We start from the raw sequence: 23,046 nt of genomic DNA on the forward strand, positions 1-23,046 counted from the left end.
TTCAGATGCTCCCCGCTAGTAAATGCAAAACTGCAATTCCCTCCTGTTCATTTTCTACCCCACTGTTCACTGGCTACTCCAGCAAACATCACCTCTGCCTTTCTGAGAATCTACCTAAAGTCTTCAGTGATCAGACAAAGGAGAAATACAGACAAAATCCCCATGGAGGGGAGCCTAGCGTGGGCGTGTGCCTGTCTGGACTCTCCCAAGAAGTACCTCAGTGACTCTGGGCTGCCTTCCTGAGGCCCCGCAGCCAGAAAGGGAAGATGTAGACCACAGGAGAACGTGGGGAAGGCAGCCCCTGCTCTGGGACTAATGAGGTGTGACCACTGCACTCCAGGCACTGGAGCCATCCAAGGTCTCTGGAACCTTTTATGGCAAATCCTAGCGTCCATAGTATATTTTCAAAGGCTTAACCAGCTCAGTAAGAAGAATACCCTGGAATCTTCACTAATTCAGTGAGGTCTGTTTCCAAGACATGGGGCTTAGAGTCCAAGAATCTTACTGAGTATCATCTGGGCTGCTTAATAGAGGAAAATCACAGCAAGTTCAAGGTGTCGGTGACTGTGATGGAAATGGGCTCTAGTGAGCATGAAATTAAATCAAATAAAAGCGTGGAAAACCTTGAAAAACCCCTTCCTGTCTTAAATGAAAACCACAGCAAATGTATATGAATAATTCCTTGATGTCCAATTTTTTTCTATCAATGTAAATCCTTTCAAAGGGTTAGAAGAGTTACGGACAGCATGTGGCCTTTCAAGCATACCCTCACATGTAAATAATTAACACAGTATCTGTACTGTCAAAATTATTTTTACAACTACATTTAACTAAACAATTTTTTTAAAGAGGTCCTTGGTTTTCTTATGAATGTGATAGAAAGTAATCCATGGCATGGAAACAAACATATATGAAACATACTGTGGAAAATCACACACAATAAGTTCTCCAGTCAGTATGAACAAAAAAACAGCAATATGATATTTTTGTTGATACAGAACTGTAGTGGGTCTATTTCATGATACTTTGCAGGCTTCTGAGATGATGAAATTCTTATCCCATGAAATAGCCTATGTCAAAACAGGTAAAGATACATCAAAATCTGTTCAGTTTGATTCAATAAACATTTGCAGAACACACATCTGCCATAGGTGTACCAGGAACTCTCTCAAGTATTAGAAAGAGTCAAAGCTGAACAAGTCAAGTCACTATCCCCACACCTGCCCCCACCAGAGCTCCCAATGGGGAGGGGGGGGGTTGAAATTGCAGGCAACAATTTCAAGTGATATATTTTCTCAAATCCCTGAAAACAGGATGCATCTTGCCATCAACAGAATGTCAAAATGTAATTGGCAGCAATTTTTCTTTCTTTATGGCACATAAAATAATGGAAGAACTTACTATCCATGACAATGAAGCTTAGATTCAGTGAAATATGGTAATTATTGCATAAGACAGAACATAGTGCTAAAACAAAGAGGTCTAAATTTTCCTTTCAAACCTAAATGTACCTTCCCTCCCTGGAAGAGGGTAGTTCAAAAACTTAAGTCCTTAATAGTAAATAAGGTAGGAATGATTATACAAAAGCACTTAAAAATTGTTTTGTTCGTCATAATAAAACAATGAAAATGCACAGTTATTTTGTAGAACTTTAATTAATAGTAATTGGTATTCTACAGTTCATTTCTGTTTGCTTCCTTGAAATTTTTCAGGATCTCCTCTTTTCTGGTCACAATAACATCTGTTTTACATACCTGTTGATAATATGCATACTAAGAGCAGTTTTATTTTCCAGAATTTGGTGTTTCACCCAAATATTCTATTTCATCCTGAGTGCATGGCTCACGGTTACTACTCAGTCCATGGGCCATTGATTTCCCAGAAATTAAGAACAATGTGAATGCTTATTTTTTTTAATAGCACTTTATTTTAAGTAGGATCCATGCCCAATGTAAGGGCTCGAACTCATGATCGGGAGATCGAGACTCGCATGCTTTACTGGCTGAGCCAACCAGGTGTCCCTAGAACAGTGTGAATGTTATAATGAGAAACAAACAACAAACAAAACTTCAGGGGAACATTTTTTTTCAATATCTTCAGCTTAGTGTATCTGAGGGGTATTTCTCAATGATCAAATCATCCCACTAGTTTTCCCCTCCTCATATCGTCCATGTAGCCTATGCTTCAGTCACAGCAGGTCATGCAAATCCCTAGCCCTGCCTTGTGTTGTCCTCGCCTCATATTCTTTGCTCATGCCTTTTTTTCCCCTTCCCCCTGGAATGCAAGTACTTTCCCTCTCTCCGCACTTGGAAAGCTCTCGCTCAACTTTCAAAACCCAAGGCTGACCTTACTGTTTTCTCTTAGGCTTCCCCAGGAAAGAAGAATCTGAGACCAGGGCTTCAGAGACTAATTTATTTGGGAAGTAGTCCAAAGGATTATGAAGGAGGACTGGAAAGAGCATGCCAGTTAAGGAGGGAAAGTCAATTCAAGAGTAAGTTATTGCTTTGTGAACAAAGGGGCTCCATCCTACAGGGATTTTCTCCCCATCAGTCATCCACTCTCTCATGGGGTATTAACACCCCTGCTTTTCCGGATTGTGCATGTGTGCACTTTCTGCTGCAGAAAGTAGATGTATGGTGCCGTCAGGTTATACCTGTGTGAAGCTGGTTGCCATGGAAATCACTGGAGTAAAAAGTGACCTAGAGAAGATGAGAGGCAGAGCACAAGAAGGCACAGAATTAGCCTCGCCCCATCAGATCTCCATGGTTCCGGGCACAGACCTCTGCTTCATGGCCTTTGTTCTGTTTCTTCGTAATGATCTATTTATATATTGAGTATGGATTTCTTATCGGTGGTGACCAGATCTTGTTCACATCAGAGGCTACTGAACCCAGCAGCGACAACAGCAAGCAGCATATGGACTTGGGGCCCCTCAATGTGGTAAAAACACCCATGTTAAATGAATGGGAAATGTTAAGACAGTCGGTTTATTTCTCAGGTAGTCGATATGACTGTTCAAATGAGAACTTGGGATGTGGTGTGAAAAAAGGAGAAATAAGTCAAGTGACTCAACACAAAAACCAACGTAGACAAAGAGGGACTCATCCATGATCCTGGGAAAGAGGAATTATTTTAATAAAAGTATCAGTTCTATTTTGTAGGATTTTTTTTTCCTCAGGAAACCTAACAAAAGAAACATCAAATAGTGCATGTTATCAACCACTTGGCATATAATCTTAAAAAAATTTCAGTGAACTTGTATTGCTAATATCTAGGTTTAATCTCGGTGGACCCCAACAATGACTCCCTGATTCACTCAGAATGTCCTTAGAATGACACGGACAGACACGGACCTGTGGCCCGGTGTCTGGCTGGCCTCCTCCCCTCCTACTCTCCCTTTGCTCACTTTCCTCCACCATCCTGGCCCCCCCCAAGGCACACTCCCACCCAGGGCCTTTGCAGTGGCTGTTCCTTCCACCTAAACACTTTCTCCTGACATCAGCTTGGCAAGACTCTGCTCAAATGCCACCTTCCCAACAAGGCCTAGGCTGAACCCCTTTTTTAAATGTTTTTAAATTTTTTTATTTGTTTAATTATTTTTTAAATTTCCTTTCAGTGCTCCAGAATTCATTGTTTATGCACCACACCCAGTGCTCCATGATACATGCCCTCCGTAATACCCACCACCAGGCTCACCCAACTTCCCGCCCCCGCCCCTGAACCCCTTTTTTAAAACCTGTACCCCTTCACCACTCTGAACTCTCAGGATCCATATCCTACTCTACTTTTTTTCCCCATTATCCATAATACTCAGTCACCTCTAACCAATATATAATTAATTTATAATGATTTATTAATATGTAATATATTAATATAATATATTAGTTAATATATAATGTATTAATGTATTAATATAATATATTAATATGGTTATTGATATATAATAATTCATTGATATTACTTGATTGATTGATTGATTAATATTATGTCTAGTGTTTATTTTCTCTCCCCCTTTACTAGGAAGTGACTTCTATCAGGGTAGAAAACTGTCTTTTTTATTTATCAGTATATCCCAAGCATGAGAATAGTGTTTGGCACATAGCAGGTACTCAGTAAACACTTACTGAATTGAATGAAAGCTCTTGAAGCTTTGAGATAACAATGTGCTTTCTAACATAGAAGGCATATTGTTCATTCAAACACTGGTAGGGCCCCTACTGTGTGCTGCATGTGGATAACATGGACATGATTCCTGTCCTCAAGGAGGTCCCAGGCTAGTGTGGAGGCAGCTATCTGCCAGAGTGCTGGGCCCCTGACACAAGCATGCACTGTGGCTCTGGGGTCGCAGAGAAGCGAGTTTGTGTGAATGGGCAGGAAGATAAGCAAAAGCACAGTGCTGAAGCTGACTTTACAGCTAGAAAGGGAGCTACCTAGACAGCCAAGGGAAGGACCCTGGACTGGGTTTTATGCTCACAGACTCGACCATGTGCGAGCTCTAGAACTGAGTCAGCACAGGTTTACATCTCATTTTACGCAGCCCTTCAGCATCAGCACAGACTGAATTTCTCCCTCAAGTTGGAGATTTGCCTTATGCCTCCCCTCAATCCCCTCCAAAGTACAGGCAGCATACACAATAAAGAGGCAGGCAAGAAAACTACACAAGTCTCTCATTCACTCATGAGAAGGGACTCTGGGACTCTGTTTAGGTTTATAATTGTTCCTTTGTCTAGTACGTTCTGTATTTTTTGTCAGGATCATAATGCAATTGTTATATACATATTGTTATATACATATATATGTATACGTATATACATATATACTATATATATATACCTATATAGAAATATACATATATATGTAAATATATATATTTATATAGCTCTCATTTAAAATATCCATTGATTAAGTGTTTACAAAATAAGTTTTCTATATTCAATTAAAAAAAACTCTGGCTTTATTTTTTTCTAGTTGATTCACTCATTGATTAGATGGATAGTTATTAAATGATTATAATGTACCAGGCATTGTAGCTAGAGGCTGTGGATACAAAGAGGAACAGAAACATGCTCCCCCCCTCCCCGCCCGAAGAAGACTTTAGTAGCACCATAGGCAGACGGTGAGAAAATAAGAACATGGAAGTGTTACATGTGGTAGGAGAGAAGGATTTAGGGCAAGAGTCACAAACTGCAGGTCAGATGCAGCCCACGTAAGTGTTTGTTTGGTTCCATAGCGTTTTTCAAAACTTTGATGCTTTTTCACAAATTAATCTTGATTTCTGGCTTGTCTTCAAAGAAAAGAATCAAAAGACCTGACAACTCTGAGCCCGAGTTCCAAAACGGCAACAGTGGACCAAAGCTGAGCCAGAACCAGCCCTTTCAGAGGGAAGGAGATGGGGAAAGGAAGGCAGAGTGCCCCTGCACGTGGAGGGTTCTGGAAGACAGGTGGGGAGTGTCACGCATTCCAGGCAGAGGGAATATTTTGTTTACAGTCCGTACTTAACTAAGCAGCCAACCACATCCAAACCCATGCAGACTTCGACAATTCCATCCCTGCTTTCCCTGTGACAGTGTTCAGAAATGTCTGTGAAATGAACAAGAACACGATCAAAGAATTTTACTTCTGGAGGAGATTATTCCATAGGTCATTTTCCAAATGAAGACGTGGCCATCTAGAGGGGTTGAGTAACTTGCCTGGTACAATGCTAACAGAAGCCGGTAGCTGTTAACAGACTGTACCAAAGGCCTGAGGGAACAGAGGGGAATGGCAATATAGAACAGTATAGCTGGCATCTGTTGTTTTCCTTACCCAGCATCCATTCTTCCTCCCTCTGGAAACGGTACCCTTATTTTGCTCCGGGGAGCCACCACGCCTCCTTATTGAATGTGGTGCAGGTGGAACTGAGTCCATCTGGCTTCTGAGATGGCCTGAGACCCAAGCCCGCCCACCAACACCCATCCTCCTGGAGCTTTTGAGAAAGAGGCATAATTCTTCCACTGGGGGTTGCTGAGAAGAAACAATGCAATTCTGAATGATGCTATTAGAAACTAACCTAAGACAGCACGCTGTAAGGAAAACAACGATAAGCTACAGTTCCCTGGGTAAATCACTTAACTGTTCTGAACCTCAGTTACCACATCTGTAAGTGAAAATAACAATTCCTTACCTCAAAGGGCTATAAAGAAATAATGTCTGTAAAATGCCTGGCACACAGTAGGAGCTCATTAATGTTGGCATCTTTTCTTTCCCTTCCGCATAATGTCAGATGGATGTAGCATTACTGTAATTAAAATGTAAGAAGTACATTGGCAGACGCTCCTTACAACATACTGAGAACAGCTTTTTCAGTAGCTACCTTATGTGATTTCAGGGAACTGGGGAGGGAAAATAAAATAAAATGCAGCTTGTTTTCCTGGAACAATTCAAGCCATTTCCAATGCCTGCCAAGCGTAGCCCTGAAGTCTATGTCTGCATTCATCTATTATCTCACCTCTGCATAGATAAAGTAGTTTTCCTCCCTGCTCACTGACCATTTTCTATTTAAAATGGGAACTCTTGAATTCCTGGCAATCGTTTAGCTGACAGTTTGGATCATAATGTAACAATAACATTAGTGAGCAGTTGTGTGACAGTTCCTGCTTTTAAAGCACTTTACAAATCTCAGCTAATTAGCATGATCGCTAACATGCCAGCTTTTTATGAATTAATATTGCAATTATACTTTGCTTTCTCAATAAAAATGCAGTGATCTTTTTTCACCAGAAATAGGGAGAAATTAAATGAATAAGCTGTGTCTCTAATGTCTTTGAAAGCAGTGCAGTTAAAATATGAGCCAGACACTTTCTTGACTGAATGTTCCTCTAACTATATTTGTGAGGATTTACAGGTATGGTACCTCTTGACAAATCTATTTTAGGATCAATGAAGAAAATAAAAGTGTAATAGTGGACTGAGAAGGATTCTATACACCCAAGATAAGTTTCTAACCTTCAAAATACACTTTCTACTCATTTCTAGATTTACGTGCCTCAAAGAAATCAGAAAATTACCCGATTATGATTTACTCTTAAACCAATTCATGTAGTGTTGTGAAAGACCCTATTGCTTTTGTTGTGAATTAAAATATAGAGCATGTATGTGTGTATATATACATATATATGCATTAAAATTAAGTTAAAATTGATTATTTAATTAAAAAATAGAGTATGTATGTATATATACGTACATACATATGTATATATAAATAGAAATATATATAAATATATAAATAAAATATAATATATATAAAATAGATAAATATATTAAAATAGATAAATAAAATATACGTATATATACATACTCCATATTTTAATATATATGTATGTACGTATGTATATATATACATAACACACATACTCTATATTTTAATTCACAACATATTTTATGTTATATTATTATATTATATACATTTAATATATATATGTGTATATATGAAAGACTTGGGTTGGAATTCCACCTCTAGGACTCAGGAATCTAACTGTAACTTTCTGAACTTTGGTTTCCTCACCTCTACAATGGGGGATGGGGTGGGGTGATAATAATTAATTTGCATGATTTGCATGATTCTTGGGAGGTCCAAGAGTGATTCCACCCTATGCAATATGTGGGATACAACAGGAGATCACATCAGCCTTGACCCATCCTCTCTGTTTGTAATTCATCTTCTGCCCTTATTGCTCTAAAATTATTCTGACATTCATTCAGTTTCAGTTTATGGAAAGCAGAGCATCATAATGAGTTAAAATTTTTGTTAGGTATTATAAAGAACTAAATTTAAAGGGATAATTATGATGGAAAATAGGAATAATTATGAAAGTTCATTTTGTTGGGAAAAAAATCTAAACATATGATCACTTGAAAACTCCTTTGAACATACTATGAAACTGTAGAGATATCTCAGTTAAATTTAGTCATTGTGTCCTCTGTTCTTTGCACAAATTTAGCAAAAAGTGATATGAGGATGTATAACAGTGGAAAGGTGCCTGAAACACTTAGAAAGCTGTATGAGCATACTTACATTGTTTCGTTCATTCACCAGTTAAATAAATCCTGAGCTCCTAAGACATGTCAGGCACCATTTTGAATGTTGCCAGTATAAGGACTAGTACAAGGACTAGCAGACAGAGCTTTTTTCCTTAAAGAATTCACAGTCTCATGGTGGAGGCAGACAAGTGAATGAACAGTTGCAACAATGTGAGCATAAATGCTCGTAGAGGCTACTCAAGGCCAATATCTAATTTCTTGAGAAGTCATAAATTCTTTGAGAGAAATGGTGTTTATCCTGCCAATATGGTTTGTAGAGGGTGAGCCCTCAGTATAGGGTCAAAAGACCCGGATTCTGGTCCAAGCTCTGTCTTTGAGTAGCTATACATCCTTTGATAGTCATTTCAGTTTTCTGAGCCTCAATTTCCTCATCTGTAAAGTGTGACTGATGACACCAATCCTCACTGGGTTATTGTAAAGATCAATGAACATGAGAGTGAATCTTTAATTAATTGTAATGATCTCAATAAAGTAAGTTACATTCTTAAATGTTTTTTTCAATTTTAAAATAGAAGTTGTTTAGTACTTCACATAATCGCTGAGTGACCCTTTTCCGAAAGAAAGACAAAAAGAAAAGAAAGAAAGAGAAAGAAAAAGATAGAAAACCAGGCACCTGTCACAGTTCAAAGCAGGTCTGGCTTTGATCTTTTCAGCACTCCAGGTAGATAGCCCCATTTTATCAATAAGAGAAGTGAAGAGCCAAGAACTTGTCCAAGAGCACTATCTCTTCAAAGCCCAAGCCTGGGCAACTTCCCAAGGTCTTTTACAAACCAACAGAAGTCCAAAGGACCAAACCTCCGAAAACTGCGGAACTTTTCTCTGAAGGTCCCTCCTCCCCTTTGCGTAAGGGGCTGGACAAGGCTTCAGCCCCGCCCCGTGACTCATGAGACTCCGCCCCCAAGTCTTCCACCTCTCGCGGGATCTCTCGGGAGGACGGATGGGGTTAGGTCCCATCATGGCGGCTGAAGAGGCGGATGTGGATATCGAAGGGGACGTGGTGCCAGCCGCGGCACAGCCAGGGTGAGGCGTAGAGACCGGGTCTCGCAGGGATGGGGAGGAGTACGGGTGCAAGGAGAGTACGCTGGCCAGGCTGCGGGTTCAGCAAGGAACAGGGGAGAAGAGGACCATCCGCTGGGCCAGGGTCTCCCGGCGGCCGGGGAGGTGCCGCGCCCATCCGGCTTGTAAGCTACTCTTGAGCCCAGCGGGCGTAGGTACCCGAGGCTCGTGTGGGATGGTTGCTGCACCTTTTACCGGGATATCCTGAGGGCGCCGACGTCGCCTAGCACATTGCAATCTATCCAGCAGTTAGATTCCTTCTTCCATGGTGTCCACCCCAGAATCCGCCCCTTTGCTCCCTCCGGACAGTAGTAACTAGAACAAGGGCGGCCTCTGAACCGGACCTGAGCTCAGGGATCCTTGTTCATCGCTTGTAAGCGGTGTGACCTTGGGCGTGTCGTTTCATCCCTACTGACAGGTTTCCTATTCCACATGGGGTTAGTTGTGAAAAACTTCCTGTATGCAGCTTGACTTAAAGGAAAGGGGCAGGACTTTCGAGTTGGACAGCTCTGGGTTCTCCGGCATTGGCCGGCCTTGTCACTTCCTAGCACTGTGACCTTGGATCAGACGTGTAACTTGCCTGAGCTTCAGACAGCTCATGTGAGACTGTCATGGTATGTGCCTCATATGGTTATTGTGAACATCAGTTAAAGTAATTATGGAATGTACTATGGCATACAGTAGGAGCTAGATAAGTGTTCTTCACCATCTCTTTACCGTCATGGAGATTATGGTGAAGACTTAGTGAGGGTCACAGTTTACTTAATACAGATTTCTGCAGAACAGGCCAGTGTGATTTCAAGAAGCATTATCCAGCGTGAGAGATCTAGCCCTTTGCTTGCTTTCCAAGTAAGAAATTGATACATACTATTTTTAAAATGCGCTTCCCCAGTCACCTTTTAGAATTGGAAGAGGCCTAGACTGGTCAGGAATCAAAATACCTCAGATCTAAACTCGGCCAGTTATGTTGCTTATACATATGAACAACCTCCTTATAAGTCTCTTAGGTTGAATGAACCATGTGGAATGGCCAATCTTAGACCATTTTTAACCTAAAAAATGATAATTTCATACAGTCCAACCTAATATTAGGGACTCTGTAAATTATGGAGAACAGTACCCACCATTCCCTGAGGGATTAAGATAGTGGATTTAAAATTCTGCTGAACTCTAAAACACTATAAAAATGTGAGGAGTAATTAAATTCGTATAGCCATTCTCTCCCGGATGTGTAGGAAAAGCAGTCCAACGCTATTCAGATTAGTAGGGAACTTTTATTAATAGTCATTGTCCACATTTGTGTAGATCAGGTTATCAAGTTAATCTTTTTTTTTTTTTAAGATTTTATTTATTTATCAGAGAGAGAGAGGGAGAGAGCGAGCACAGGCAGACAGAACGGCAGGCAGAGGCAGAGGGAGAAACAGGCTCCCTGCTGAGCAAGGAGCCTGATGTAGGACTCGATCCCAGGACGCTGGGATCATGACCTGAGCCGAAGGCAGCTGCTTAACCAACTGAGCCACCCAGGCGTCCCTATCAAGTTAATCTTGATTAAGTGCTCTTGCATGCATGATTTAATTTACTTTTCAGTAGGTCTGTGTGATTAAGTGGGCAGGGATGGTTAACTGCAGTCCAGAGAGAAGTGAGTTAGCCTTGGAAACACAGAAGATCATCTCAGAGCATTGGCTCTACCCTTTTTCCATAGGTTCTTCTTTATTTTTCTGATCATGTTTAATTTTTTTTGCCTTCTCTTTTTCTTTCCTTTCTCTTGCTATTGTGCTCAGCCTTAGGTCTACTGGTGACACTTACAATCATCTTAGACTCATGCAAGCTGGATTACAAAGGTTATTGGTTCCTGATGGTCAGAGCCTTTGTCTTCTCCAGCTCCAAGGAGCATCATTAACATTATATTCTGGTGAATGGTGCCCCCTGAAGTGTGTAGGTACAGCTAGTGATAACATCTGTGGAACCCCGGACGATTAATTGAAAACACACTTTTAATTACATGCTAAGTTCTAGGTACCAAAGTTAGAAGGTAGCATTGAAACCTTGGTTTCCCTTTCACTTCTACCTTTCCTCCTCATTTTCCTTTTCTCCTGCTCGTGCTTTAAATCAGTTTTTTTAAGGGGTTTTGTCATAAGACAAAACAAACCACATAGTCCCTGGTTACACGATCTCTCAAGCCTGAAATTTCTGTTAGGTTGGATCATACAAAATTTGCCAATGTTCAACCATTTTGACCATAAAAAAAATGGAATTTCCTAAAATTGCGCTTAATACATGCTGATGTTTTCCGTATCTGTCCAACCCAAATCTTTCTCCTGAGCTTTAGATCCATTTATCTAATTCTCTGAATCTCTGTTCTTGGATGTTCCACAAGCACCTCAGTTTCAGCTTATAAACTTTTCCTACCATACCTGCCATCTTCCTCCAAGTTCGCTAGTTCAAAAAATGGCACCATCCGCCCAGTAACTCAGGGCACAGATGGAGACTTTATCCCTTTTCCTTACCTCTCTCCTTCCACCTCTTCTATCCTATTAGTTGTTAAAGTCCTAAGTATCCTCTCAAATGTATTCACTTCTTCGTGTTCACACTGCTTGTTCCCTGGGTCTGAATTACTGTCACCGCTCTAGTGACAGTATATAATCACTTCCTCTTAACTGTTCCCTATCTCTTTGGCCCCCTTCTATTTACTGAAGTTAGACAAGTCTTTCTTACATCCAGATCTCATGTTACTTCCTTCAATCCCTAACTTGCTTGATGAGAAAATCCTCATTCCTTAACTCCTACAGACCTGGATGATTCATGCTCCACCTACTTTGTTCCTTTAATCATTCAACAAATATTGATTGAGCACCTCTTCTCTGCCAAGGCCTGGGTATATAGCAGTTACCAAACTAACTCCTTGTTCCCATAGAACTAACATTCTAATTGGGTAAGAAACAGTAAAACTTACAGATGGGCCAAATGGGGATAAGTGGAAAAAGATAAAGAAGGGAAAATGAATGGCATGTTAGCTTTATCTTATACACTTACGCAGGAAAACTGGCTCTGAAACTACAGGACTTCAAAGGTCAGCATGGATATAGTGGAAGGACTGGATTTGAAAAGGTAGGAGCCCACAGATTGGGCAACCAATTGAATACACTGTGAAGAAAATAAGGGCAGGCTCAGATTTCTGACTTGGGAAACTAGGGGGATGCATATCCTTTGAGATAGGGAGCAATGGAAGAGTAGCAGATTTGAGAGGAGTTTCTCAGCTAAGGTTTAAGCATGTTAATTTAAGCTACCTATGGAGACTCAGGTGTCCAGAGGCATACACCAGAAGTATGGAAATTGCTAATCCTTATTGAGGAACACTGTAAAAAAGACATTAATCCTGAATTGAGAGGCACCCAGGTGGCTCAGTCAGTTAAGTGTCTGCCTTCTGCTTAGGTCTTGGGATTTCTGGAATCAAGACCCATGTCAGGCTCTCTGCTCAGTGGGGAGTCTGCTTCTTCCTCTCCCTCTGTGCTCCCTTCTTTCTCTGTCTCTCTCTCTCTCAAGTACATAAATAAAATCTTAAAACAAACAAACAGAAAACCCACCGGAAGTGATACTAGTCCCCCTCCTGTACCTTGGCAGACCTCCATAAGCAGAGGTTTCCTTCTGCTGATACAAGTCTCAGAATCCTTTATTTAGTATTCTTGTCAGCCTCTACCAAATCAGAGTTAAAACCTGAATTAAAACCTTTTGCCACCAACAGCTGAGAGAAATTACTGCTTTTAGTTTATTGTAGCTAATCTGTTAGTCCCACAATTTATAATAACCACTGTAGAACTAACTGAAAATTCAAAAGTCTAAACCTTTTTACAGTCTAAGAGGTACAAAATTCTTACCACTAGACTAGGTCTGGGAAAAGTCAGTAGTTTTCTAGGAAACTTGTAACTTCAAGACATAAATATTGGACTTAATTATATCATAGATTGGGCTTTCCAAAACTTAACTATTCAGGTTTTTTGTGTAAGTAGTGAACAGGTGTGACTTTAGAGAGTTTTTATTAGTTCAGGGAAAGGAATGAGAATTAACAAAGTTTTAATCCCTCCTGAACATAGAAAAGGCCCCAAATAACACAAGTTAATTTTTTTACTATATAAATTGTTATTAAAACATCAAATTTTCTTGAGGCACCTGGGTGGCTCAGTGGGTTAAAGCCTCTGCCTTCGGCTCGGGTCATGATCCCAGGGAGCCTGCTTCCTCCTCTCTCTCTCTCTCTCTCTGCCTGCCTCTCTGCCTACTTGTGATCTCTGTCTGTCAAATAAATAAATAAAATCTTAAAAAAAAAAAAAACCATCAAATTTTCTTTGTACTTGAGTATTTTCTGTTTTGGCTCTTCAATCTTTTTTTTTTTTTTTTTTTTTTTTCCTCATTTTGAGGGCAGTGCTGTTATTGGTGACTTTTATGCTTTAGATATAACTAAGAGAATTGATTGTAAAGTGGAATTCTTATATACATGTGGGTGTCATCAAAGACCTCTGAAGTGTTGGTTCATGGTCACAGAGTATGTTGTGGCTGCTGTTTTTGGGTTTTTTTTTTTTTTTTTTTTTTTCTTCATGAAGTTGTCTATTCTTGGGAAACAAAAGAAGTGAACAGACTCTGGTTGCGGTGGTGAAGTGGTTGCTTAAAGCCACTCTATATTCCAAAGGTTAAAGAAATCGAGTAGGCATTTCTGCAGTAAGTCTGTTTGTTAAGGGAAGAAGGGAATAAAATATTTGCTTAACATCTGTGTCCTGCCAGTTCCTGTGCTACGTGAGTAGTATTTATTAATTGGTATAATGTCACCTTTTTACCCATTTTCTTAATTATTACAGAAGTGATGAAAGTACAGCATCTGTTTTACAAGATCACTATCTTGATTCATCATGGAGAACTGAGAATGGTCTTATTGTAAGTATTTCATGAAAATATGCAGTGCATAAGCTATTACTCATTGCCCGGAGTACCTCTTTTTTACTTGGTGCTAGTTCTCAGCAGTTACAGAGGTAGTATACTGGAAACATTTTTCTTACTTTAAAAATGAAAGAACCTTATTCTTACTTCTTTTGACTTTGAAATGGTGTGTTGGGAAACTACTTTGGAGCCAGCTAGATTTAGGTATAAATCCTTGCTCTACAACTTATCAGATTTGTGTATTTTTGCTTCTTCGTTAAAAGATGGGGATCATTGCAGGGTTCATTTCTTTCATGTAGCAGTTATCTGTTGAATTCTTACAACAGATTTGTTGTTGAATTCTTAGACCAGATTTGGGGGATACAGCTATAATCGAGACAGACATAGTCTTGCTCTCAAGTTTCCTGTATGCTAAAAGGGAGTTAGGTGATAAACAAGTACACAAATTAAGTAGAAACCATGAAGAACGCAAGATGCTGGCTGAGAATAACAGGGTGGGGAACCCATTTTAGATAAAGTTGTCATTGAAGGAAACGAAAGGTGATAGTTTAATTGAAAGGTAATAGAGAAGATAGGTATGTGAAGAGTTGAGGAAAAACATTCTAGGCAGAAAGAATAGCAGCACAGAGACTCTGCTCGAAAGCCAGTGCCTAGAATATAGTGGGAAAGCGGGGAGTGGCAGCTGTGACGGTTGGAGAGGCAGACCTGAGCTCTGTCATGCTTATATGAAGCGAGAGTAGAATCACAGAGACCAATTAGGAAACATTTGTGGTCATCTAAGCAATAGTTGGTGGTAGAGTGGCCTGAGGTTTTGGCAGAGTTGGGTAGATTTTAATTATATTTTGGACATAGAACTGCTTGGTAGATTAGATACAGGATTGAGTAAAAGGGGAAGAATCCAGTATGATTCCTAGGTTTCTACGTGGAATAACTGGGTAACTCATAATGCTGTTTACAAAGTTGGAAGCACAAGGAGAAACAGGTGAAGGTATGTGTTAGTGAGTTTTGAACATGTTAACTTTGGGAAGCCCACTAGATATCCAGGTGGACATTGGGGAGTGGGCAGTTGGATATAACAGTCTAGATAGACTTTAGAGAAGAGAACTGAGCTGAACATTTTTGAGAGTTGAAAATGAGTATGATCGTTTAAGGAAAGATTGTGGCTTAAAGGAAAAAAGAACTGTGGTGACTTTTGGAAATAGGTGACATATCTAGCAACATGTTTGCTACCTGATATGTCTCATACATGATAGCCATTATGATTTTACCATAGGTAGGAGCCTGAGCCTTGGAATCTAGCAGTCTTGTGTGTCATGTCTCTACTCCTCCACTTGAAATACTTGCGGTGGTCCAGATGCATCAGTGAAGTAGTAACACCTGTCTCTCAGTGTTATCGGGGGAATCAGATATGTCTGTGCACAGTAAATGGGAGCTTTATTACTTGTAATCATTATATCATGTATTTCATTTAATGAAACATAGAAGATAATTTCAAAAGGCAATAAGTAAAAAGAAAAATATATTCTTTTTTAATAGCCTTGGACTCTGGATAGCACCATCAGTGAAGAGAACAGAGCTGTCATTGAGAAGATGTTGTTGGAAGAAGAGTATCCTTTAATGATTATGAGGAAAGTAAAGATTTTAGGGTTAAAAATCTGTAAGTGCGAGACTTACCAAAGAGACCACTATTATTACTAGATGGACCTTATTTGGCCCCAGACTGCAATTATATAATGTGTTAGCTACCTAAAAGCAGCATTTTATTCCTCTGTTTCTGTTTTACTGCAAAGTGTAGGATCTAACTCAATATGCTTGAGTTTCTTTTCTCAGCCACGTCTATACTGTCTGAATGTTGAGTAGAAATTAGAAAACATTTTTAAATCAGTGAGAACCTTTAGTCCATGTCCAAGATCACTTAGTCCGAGCCTCCATCTACAGTTGTAGAAGCTAAAACCCAGAGATGTTAATTTACCCAGAGATACACTTAGAATATGTAAAAGTTCTCACTTCTCACTCCGCCAGTTTACAGGTGTTATGTGGGAGGAATCTAAGTAAAAAGCACAAAACAAATACTGCAGGGTGAAGATTTTCCCTCAGAAGTTGTAGGACTTTATCCACAGTTTAGTCACTAGCTTCTTGTCCTTGTTTCTTTCATCTGTTTGATGATGGCAACTTCTTTGGGATTCCATTTTCTTATATATAAAATGAAAGGGTTGAACAAAATGATTTCTGATTTTATGATTTTGTAAAGATTATTAATAGTCTAATACATAGTGGTTTATTTTTAACTCTCATCTGTATTTTATGGGTATCTACCTCCTTTTAAGCCAGAATTTCTCTGTTCCCTTTATTCCCTGTTACTGCTATGTTGATTTCAGAGTTTATGTTTACCTTTAATTGTCATGGGTTAACCCTTTTTAGGGTTTCTTATTCTCTTACTTTCCCCAAACATCACAGCTATAGCCTACATCACTGCTTTTCAGTAGAAAAATAGTGCAAGACTCATATATCATTTAAAATTTTCTGGTAGCCACATTTAAAACAAATAGAATTAATTTTAATAAGATATTTTATTTAACCCATTATATTTAAAATAATATTTTCAACATTTAATGATAGAAACATATTGAGGTATTTTACATTCTTTGTTTATATGTGGTATTAGCTGATACATTGAAAAGTACAAGTCTCAATTAATTAATACTTAAGTAGTCATGGGTTCACTTCCAGATTTAGAAGCAGAAATAATGAAGAGGTTTGTGAGCTCTTAGAGGACAGGGATGTTTTCTTATATCTTTGTCCTCAGCTCCTGGTACCTAGTATATTACCTGACATACATGATACATAGTCAATATTTGTTAAGGGAAGAACATGTCAAACTTATTGAAGAGTATTGCACCAAGCCAGTTTTAAGGAGTCAGAGAGGGAAGCTCCATGGTCGATTTGACCTGTTACTAGTATTAATGTAGAGAACACCCTGAACTCTTTCCGTTATCTTTAGAACTAGGAAAACAAATTCCCCTGTTAGTCCTGGACAGCCAATCAGATTCATCTATTACATTCCCCAGGCTTTAGGAAAAATGAATGAAAAAATTAAATGAAACACAGACTGTTTCTTCTCTTAACCACTTCTAATAGGGCATATAGGAGAAGCTAACATTTATGTAGTACACATTTTGTGTAGGTGCTGTGTTCATGTGATTTCACATGTGGTATTTAATCTATAACAGCCTTGTGAAGTGTAGATATTTTTACTGTAGTTTTTGCAGATCTGGAAAAGGTTTTAAGAATTAATTTAGCTAAGATTCAAGTATGATTTTCATGGATGTGAGTACCTACTTAATATAAGTCACATAAAAATGTTATGATTTTGTTATTGTTTTAAAAGTTTCTTTAATAATTACACAGGTATTACTTATCTAAAAAATCACTTCCAGAAAAATTCTGGCTCGATCAAAAGGAAGATGATAAAAAATACATGAAGAGGTAAAATCAATTTTTAGCACTTTAAAAGTCTGAACTTATATTTTTAAAAACTTGTTCACAAGCTTCCTTATTTTCTTTTTCATGTGGTGCAGTCTACAGAAAACAGCAAAAATCATGTATGTACTTATACATTTTATATTTTAAAATTATAGGAGAATTAAAAAATTATAGTTGGCTTGTGGAAAAACTCTTGACCTTGGATTGTACAAAAATATAAAATCAAAATTTCGTATACAGTTGTTGGAATGCCACAAGATAATTTTATGACATTATTTGTATGTCAGAATTTCTTTTATGGGCCTATATAAGCTATTCCATTAGATTATGGAAAAGGTAGTTTCCTAGGGATTTGTGGGGAAGTTTTTTAAAGCTGCTATCTAATTTAATAGGATTTGACTTGATTTCTATTACCTTGTCAGTTAGTTTTCATGTTGAACAAAAATTTAATTTAAATTTATGGCTTTCAAAAATTATCTAGAGAAATTAAGTATTAACTGTTTTACAAATATCCTTTCCCTATAATAGAAGAAAATTTGATGTTATTTAGTGTTTATAAACGTTCATGTTTATGATTCCTCAAAGGGTAGACTTACAGATTTAGCACTGCCAAGGGTTTGAGCAGTGAGCACACTTTGGCTTTTGCATTTTGTTAAATAGACAACAAAGAAGTTAATGACAAGATGAATGGATTGCTTGAATTAAATTAATGAGTTTCATCACCATTTAATTTCTTAAGGACTGCATTTCAAAAGTAATAAACAGTGCCATAGTTTCTTTTTTTTGGCTTGGTATTTACATAGATTTATATGGAAGAATCAAGAGATAATATTTCTGGAGCCAACTTAAACACTTACATGCCTTTCAGGATTTGGAAATGTACTAATACATGCTGCTTTGTGTCCAGTCTAAGGAAGCGTATGTGTTTGTTACCACATTGACTTCCTTTGATGTCTTTTAGTGTTATCTTCACTCAGACCCAAGGAATATGTCTCTTGGGGCTCCTATCATCCTGAGCTAGATAAGTATACAAGACAGGGTAAATCTGTCCCCCAGGTAGAGGCTGCAGCCTTTTCTTCTCTTCTTTTTTAACTCTTAGACTCACACAGTATTGAATTTAGCCTTTGGCTATCTATAACCTTTAGCTGCATAAATATGGAATGTTCCATTTCAGACTTTTTTTTTGCAATTCCTTTTTTTCCCCTCAGGGCACACTCTCCTACAAAACCAGCCAGTTACTCAGTAAAGTGGACGATAGAAGAAAAAGAGCTGTTTGAACAAGGGCTGGTAAATAGAGCAATTTTTAATTTATAGTAAAATAATTCTAGAAGCCAGTATTGATAGAATTATAAGGTTAATTTGGGGAGACCAGAAATTTCTTTCAGTGATCACATCTTTAATTTTTCTGTAGTGATGATGTTTGTAGTACAGGAGACTTCCTTTTAACTTACAGCTAAGTCACTAAAATATTAAAATATACTAGGATCAATATTTTAAGATAATTTTCATCCCCTCCCCTTTTTTTTGGTAATAATAAAACCCAAGATACTGAGCTCTGTATACATTGACTACCTGGATTAAAGGATAAAATTACTTATCTGATGTCTTCTCTTGGGGAAAAAAAAACCTCAAACAATAACAACAAAAAACCCTTGATATTTGGAACTGTCTGCATAATCAGCTGAGTTCTTATTTATTCAGATACTTGGCATTGTGCACACAGTCTGAATATTCTTTTAGTGTATACAGTTGGAAGACCAGAAACATATCTTTTGCATGAATGTTCTGAAATCTATTTAAATATCCACAAATTACATAATAGAAAAAAATGTATGCCCATTTGTAATTCCGAAGATTCTCCCTATGAATAGAAAGAAACTTTTAAATAAATATTCAAAAAAATTTTTTTCTAATTATTAGGAGTAGGTTATATCTTTTAAGGTACATATATTACAGTAACTAATTTTGAAATTACATAGATTTATATATTATATATAGGATATTAGTATAATATTTATGTGGGTTTTATGAATATAAATTGAAATGTCATTATTAACATTTCTACAGATGATGGGAAATAAAATATGTTTGTATTTTTATAGACATCGCCATGACTTCTGTATGTTCTGTGATGTCTTTATATAAATAAACTATCTTGAAGGTTTTATCTCCTCCTGAGGTTTTCTCCTATACTGTTGATGTTTTTTATATTGGTATTTCGTTCTGTTGCATGATTATCATTTTTATACCTAACTTTAATTAACCAGTCACTTATTTAAGATTGCTAACTACTTTGGTGTTTTGCCCCTCACCAAAAGCTATATATATGTGTGTATGTGTTTGTATACACATACACAAAAATGGCTTGTGTATTTTTAGGTGGTGATGATAGGGGCTATGTCTGCATGAGTCAAACTTCAAAGGGTATATAAAGTTATAGGTGTTAAGTCTCCCTATCACTCCTGTGTGTGCCTTCAGTTCTCTTCACCTTAGGTAACCATTGTTATCTGTTCTCTGCATGTCCTTCCAGAGATATTTGTCCCTATATATGCCAATATGTATTTATTTATATACATATGTAGGTATCTGTCTATATACATAAACAGATATTTTAAACCTAGAATGTTTTCCCACAAAACTACACGGAACTGTTGGTTGTATTCACAGCCTTTTTAACCTGTTGATATAGTTTGCTTATACACTGAATTTTCTCAGGCTTTAGAGAAGGGAATTATGTGGTACTGAAAGGAAAATTTTTCCTCCCTTTTGGGTATAGAATTGTCTCTGCTCTATTTTGAAATTGGTGTTTTCTTTGTTCCTCTTGTTCACATACCCTCTCCAATTTTCATAATGCTCAAGCCCCTACAATCCCAACTGGCTATACTCTGTCCAGATCTTTGATCTGTCCAAAAGTGCTCCATCCTATGAAGTTACTCATTTGCTTTCATCCCACAAAATTTAACTAATTGTTCAGTAATTTGATCTTAGCTAGTGTTAGTTAATAACAATCTTAATTTATATTTACTAAGAATTTTCCCAGAAATACTTTCAGTTTTAAGAAATTGTTCACATGTCATATTTTCTCATGAATATCAGAAATAAATATATAATTAACTTATCATTGGGTCAGGTTTTAAAGATGATTTGCCACCATAAGTCATGACCTATAAATGTTATATAAATCTGGCCCTGGGATCAGCTTCCCTGAGTTGTGGAGATAACTGAAGATTTATGTATCAAATAATAGACTTGATACCTAAAAATTCCTTTTAGCTTTAAAATTGTATTTCATTCCTTTCTGTACTTCAGAAAACAGCAGAGCTCTCTCAGCGTCTCAGTTTTTTCCCCAGCACAACTTTGTCATTAGCGGGCATAAGCCTTTAACAGTACTGGGGTATAGGGACGTGCTGGCTACAGGTCACTTCATTTGTGATTCATTCGTTTTTCGAAGTCCGTTTTCTGTGATACCTGGGTAGAGTGAAGGTATCTGCTATGGGACAGGTAATAGATATTGTGCCAGATGGAATGTGGGTAAAAAAAGATATTTTGAAATTAGTTCCAGAACATAATCAGTTGATTCTATAAATGGAAAATGTAACCTGCCTCTTTTTCAGGCACTTGTTTTTTTAGATTTGGAACATTGTAATGTTCAATATGAATACATACTGTTAGGAATACATAAAAGTGGAGAATCTTCATTTAGATAGCTGTAAAAAGAAAACTAATTTCTAAATCATTTTGGTCAGTTTTCAGAAGTCCAGATTCCAAGAGTGTGGGCTTTACTTTCAAGAGTCTTAGCTTATATATCAGGCTTGTTGTGTGCTTTAGAAAATAAATAAAGATGGGTTGTTCTTTTAGGGTTTTTTTTTTTTTTTAAATGTGCAGTTGCTTGGAATATTAACAAGTAAGTTAATCAGAATCAATTTCTTTTCCATTTTGATAACATAGGCTAAATTTGGCCGAAGGTGGACCAAAATTGCAAAGCTAATTGGAAGTCGCACTGTTTTACAAGTTAAGAGTTATGCCAGGCAGTATTTTAAAAATAAGGTAAGCAGGATATAAATATCCAACTTAGTAATAGTATTTGCAATAAATGAAATTAGGAAGCAAAAGTAGTGCTTTAATTTGGGCATTAATGTCAATATTCTAAGTTTTTGTAGTGAAAGTATTTTATATTCATAAAGTACTCAACACATGTTTATGTTCAGAAATCTCAAAGCATATCTTAAGTGCTTTGAGTATTAAGTGCTCCTGAAAAATATCTTTTCTTTTTAAAGATTTGCATTGTAGCTTTTTTTTGTTTTTGTTGCTGTTTTATTGGCAAGATGCCTACTTGTAAGTTCTGAGAAGAGTTTGATTTAAAAACCAGTCTTTTCAATATATGAGTACAACACCCAGTCCAGAAGAACCAGCCCACAAGCTCTAGAATGGTGTTTGAAAATACAAGCTGTTAGAGGTGCCTGGCTGCTCATTTGGCAGAGCATGCTGCTCCTGATCTCTGAGGTTGTGAGTTCAAGCCCCATATTGGGCACAGAGCTTACCTCTGTCCTGGCTGCAAGAGAGGCTGGGAAAGTTTCTGGATTTTACTTGGAGGTTTAAGAGCTCCTAGCAAAATTGACACTGGATGTTCCAAAAGCTTGGCCTGGCTCCTGCTCTGAATGTTTTGTTCCTACTCCATCCTCATGGCGACAGCTTCTGCTATATTCTCAGGACTCCACGGTCTGTGGCTTCAGCCAATTTCTCTGCTGGGCCTCCTCCTGCAGGCACCCGGGACATCGTAGGAGCCTCAGAACCTCTGTCTGAAGATTTATTTGCCTTGTAGCTTTTAGGAATGATTAGAGCTTAGGGACCATAAATGCTAACATGAAACTAAAATCTGTTTAATAACAATGAAACTTTTATAATTTTTTTTGAAGAATTATATGAAAACTTCAGTAAATTGAAGTGTTCAGAAAAGCATAGTTTTGGTGTAGTTCTTTAATCTTTTAAGTAATCTGTGCTATGTTCAGTCATGTAGTTTGATATTTAGAAAATTTTAATGTCTTCTCTGCTTGAGTTCTGGGAACATACTTATATAGAATTTGACAAGGTCTTAAGTGAAATTTGCTGTTTTCTTTTAATGCAAATAATGGATTTTATCCTGTATACAAGATTTATATAACTTAATGTCGTTTAAGCATGGGAAGTAAAGAGTGGAATGGATTCATGATATATCAGTCATCTGCTCCTTTTTTAACCAAGCAATGCATATTCAAGGCAGCTTGGCAAGGTTAAGGTATTCTGGAAGAGAATAAAGTTTAACTCGGTTATTCCAATCCCCATGCTTCTCAGACTAGAACATGCAGAACATCTTAGGATGTCAGTTTTACTCAAAGACTTGGGACGAAAGGATATATTGTGATGTTAAAAGAGACATTCATAAAAAAATATAATATGAAATCATATCTGAATTTTTAAGGTTAAAACAGGAGGCTTGAAGTAAATAGCAAGGTTGTTAAAGGC

General features: G+C 37.7%; 1 protein-coding gene and 1 long non-coding RNA gene across 5 annotated transcripts in view; one reads left to right on the forward strand and one right to left on the reverse strand.

Moving 5' to 3' along the window:
- Positions 1-2,404: 2,404 nt before the first annotated feature.
- On the reverse strand, positions 2,405-8,959 carry LOC116600780. The gene is made up of 4 exons (XR_004289808.1): positions 8,693-8,959; positions 6,164-6,277; positions 5,146-5,580; positions 2,405-3,183 (listed from the first exon to the last, which is right to left on the reverse strand). It is a non-coding gene; the product is annotated as an uncharacterized LOC116600780 (long non-coding RNA).
- Positions 8,960-8,990: 31 nt separating this feature from the next.
- Positions 8,991-23,046, forward strand: part of MYSM1 (Myb like, SWIRM and MPN domains 1) — a 42,664-nt gene continuing 28,608 nt past the window's right edge. For all 4 annotated transcript variants that reach the window (XM_032361093.1, XM_032361094.1, XM_032361091.1 and 1 more), the window contains exons 1-7: positions 8,991-9,099; positions 13,983-14,058; positions 15,598-15,668; positions 17,470-17,547; positions 17,640-17,663; positions 18,753-18,831; positions 21,493-21,591. In XM_032361093.1, coding sequence (XP_032216984.1) covers positions 9,017-9,099; positions 13,983-14,058; positions 15,598-15,668; positions 17,470-17,547; positions 17,640-17,663; positions 18,753-18,831; positions 21,493-21,591 — 510 coding nt within the window. In that variant the 5' untranslated portion in view covers positions 8,991-9,016. The remainder of the gene's footprint in view (positions 9,100-13,982; positions 14,059-15,597; positions 15,669-17,469; positions 17,548-17,639; positions 17,664-18,752; positions 18,832-21,492; positions 21,592-23,046) is intronic.

The sequence above is a fragment of the Mustela erminea genome, chromosome 10 (assembly GCF_009829155.1).
Source record: "Mustela erminea isolate mMusErm1 chromosome 10, mMusErm1.Pri, whole genome shotgun sequence".
NCBI lineage: Eukaryota > Metazoa > Chordata > Mammalia > Carnivora > Mustelidae > Mustela > Mustela erminea.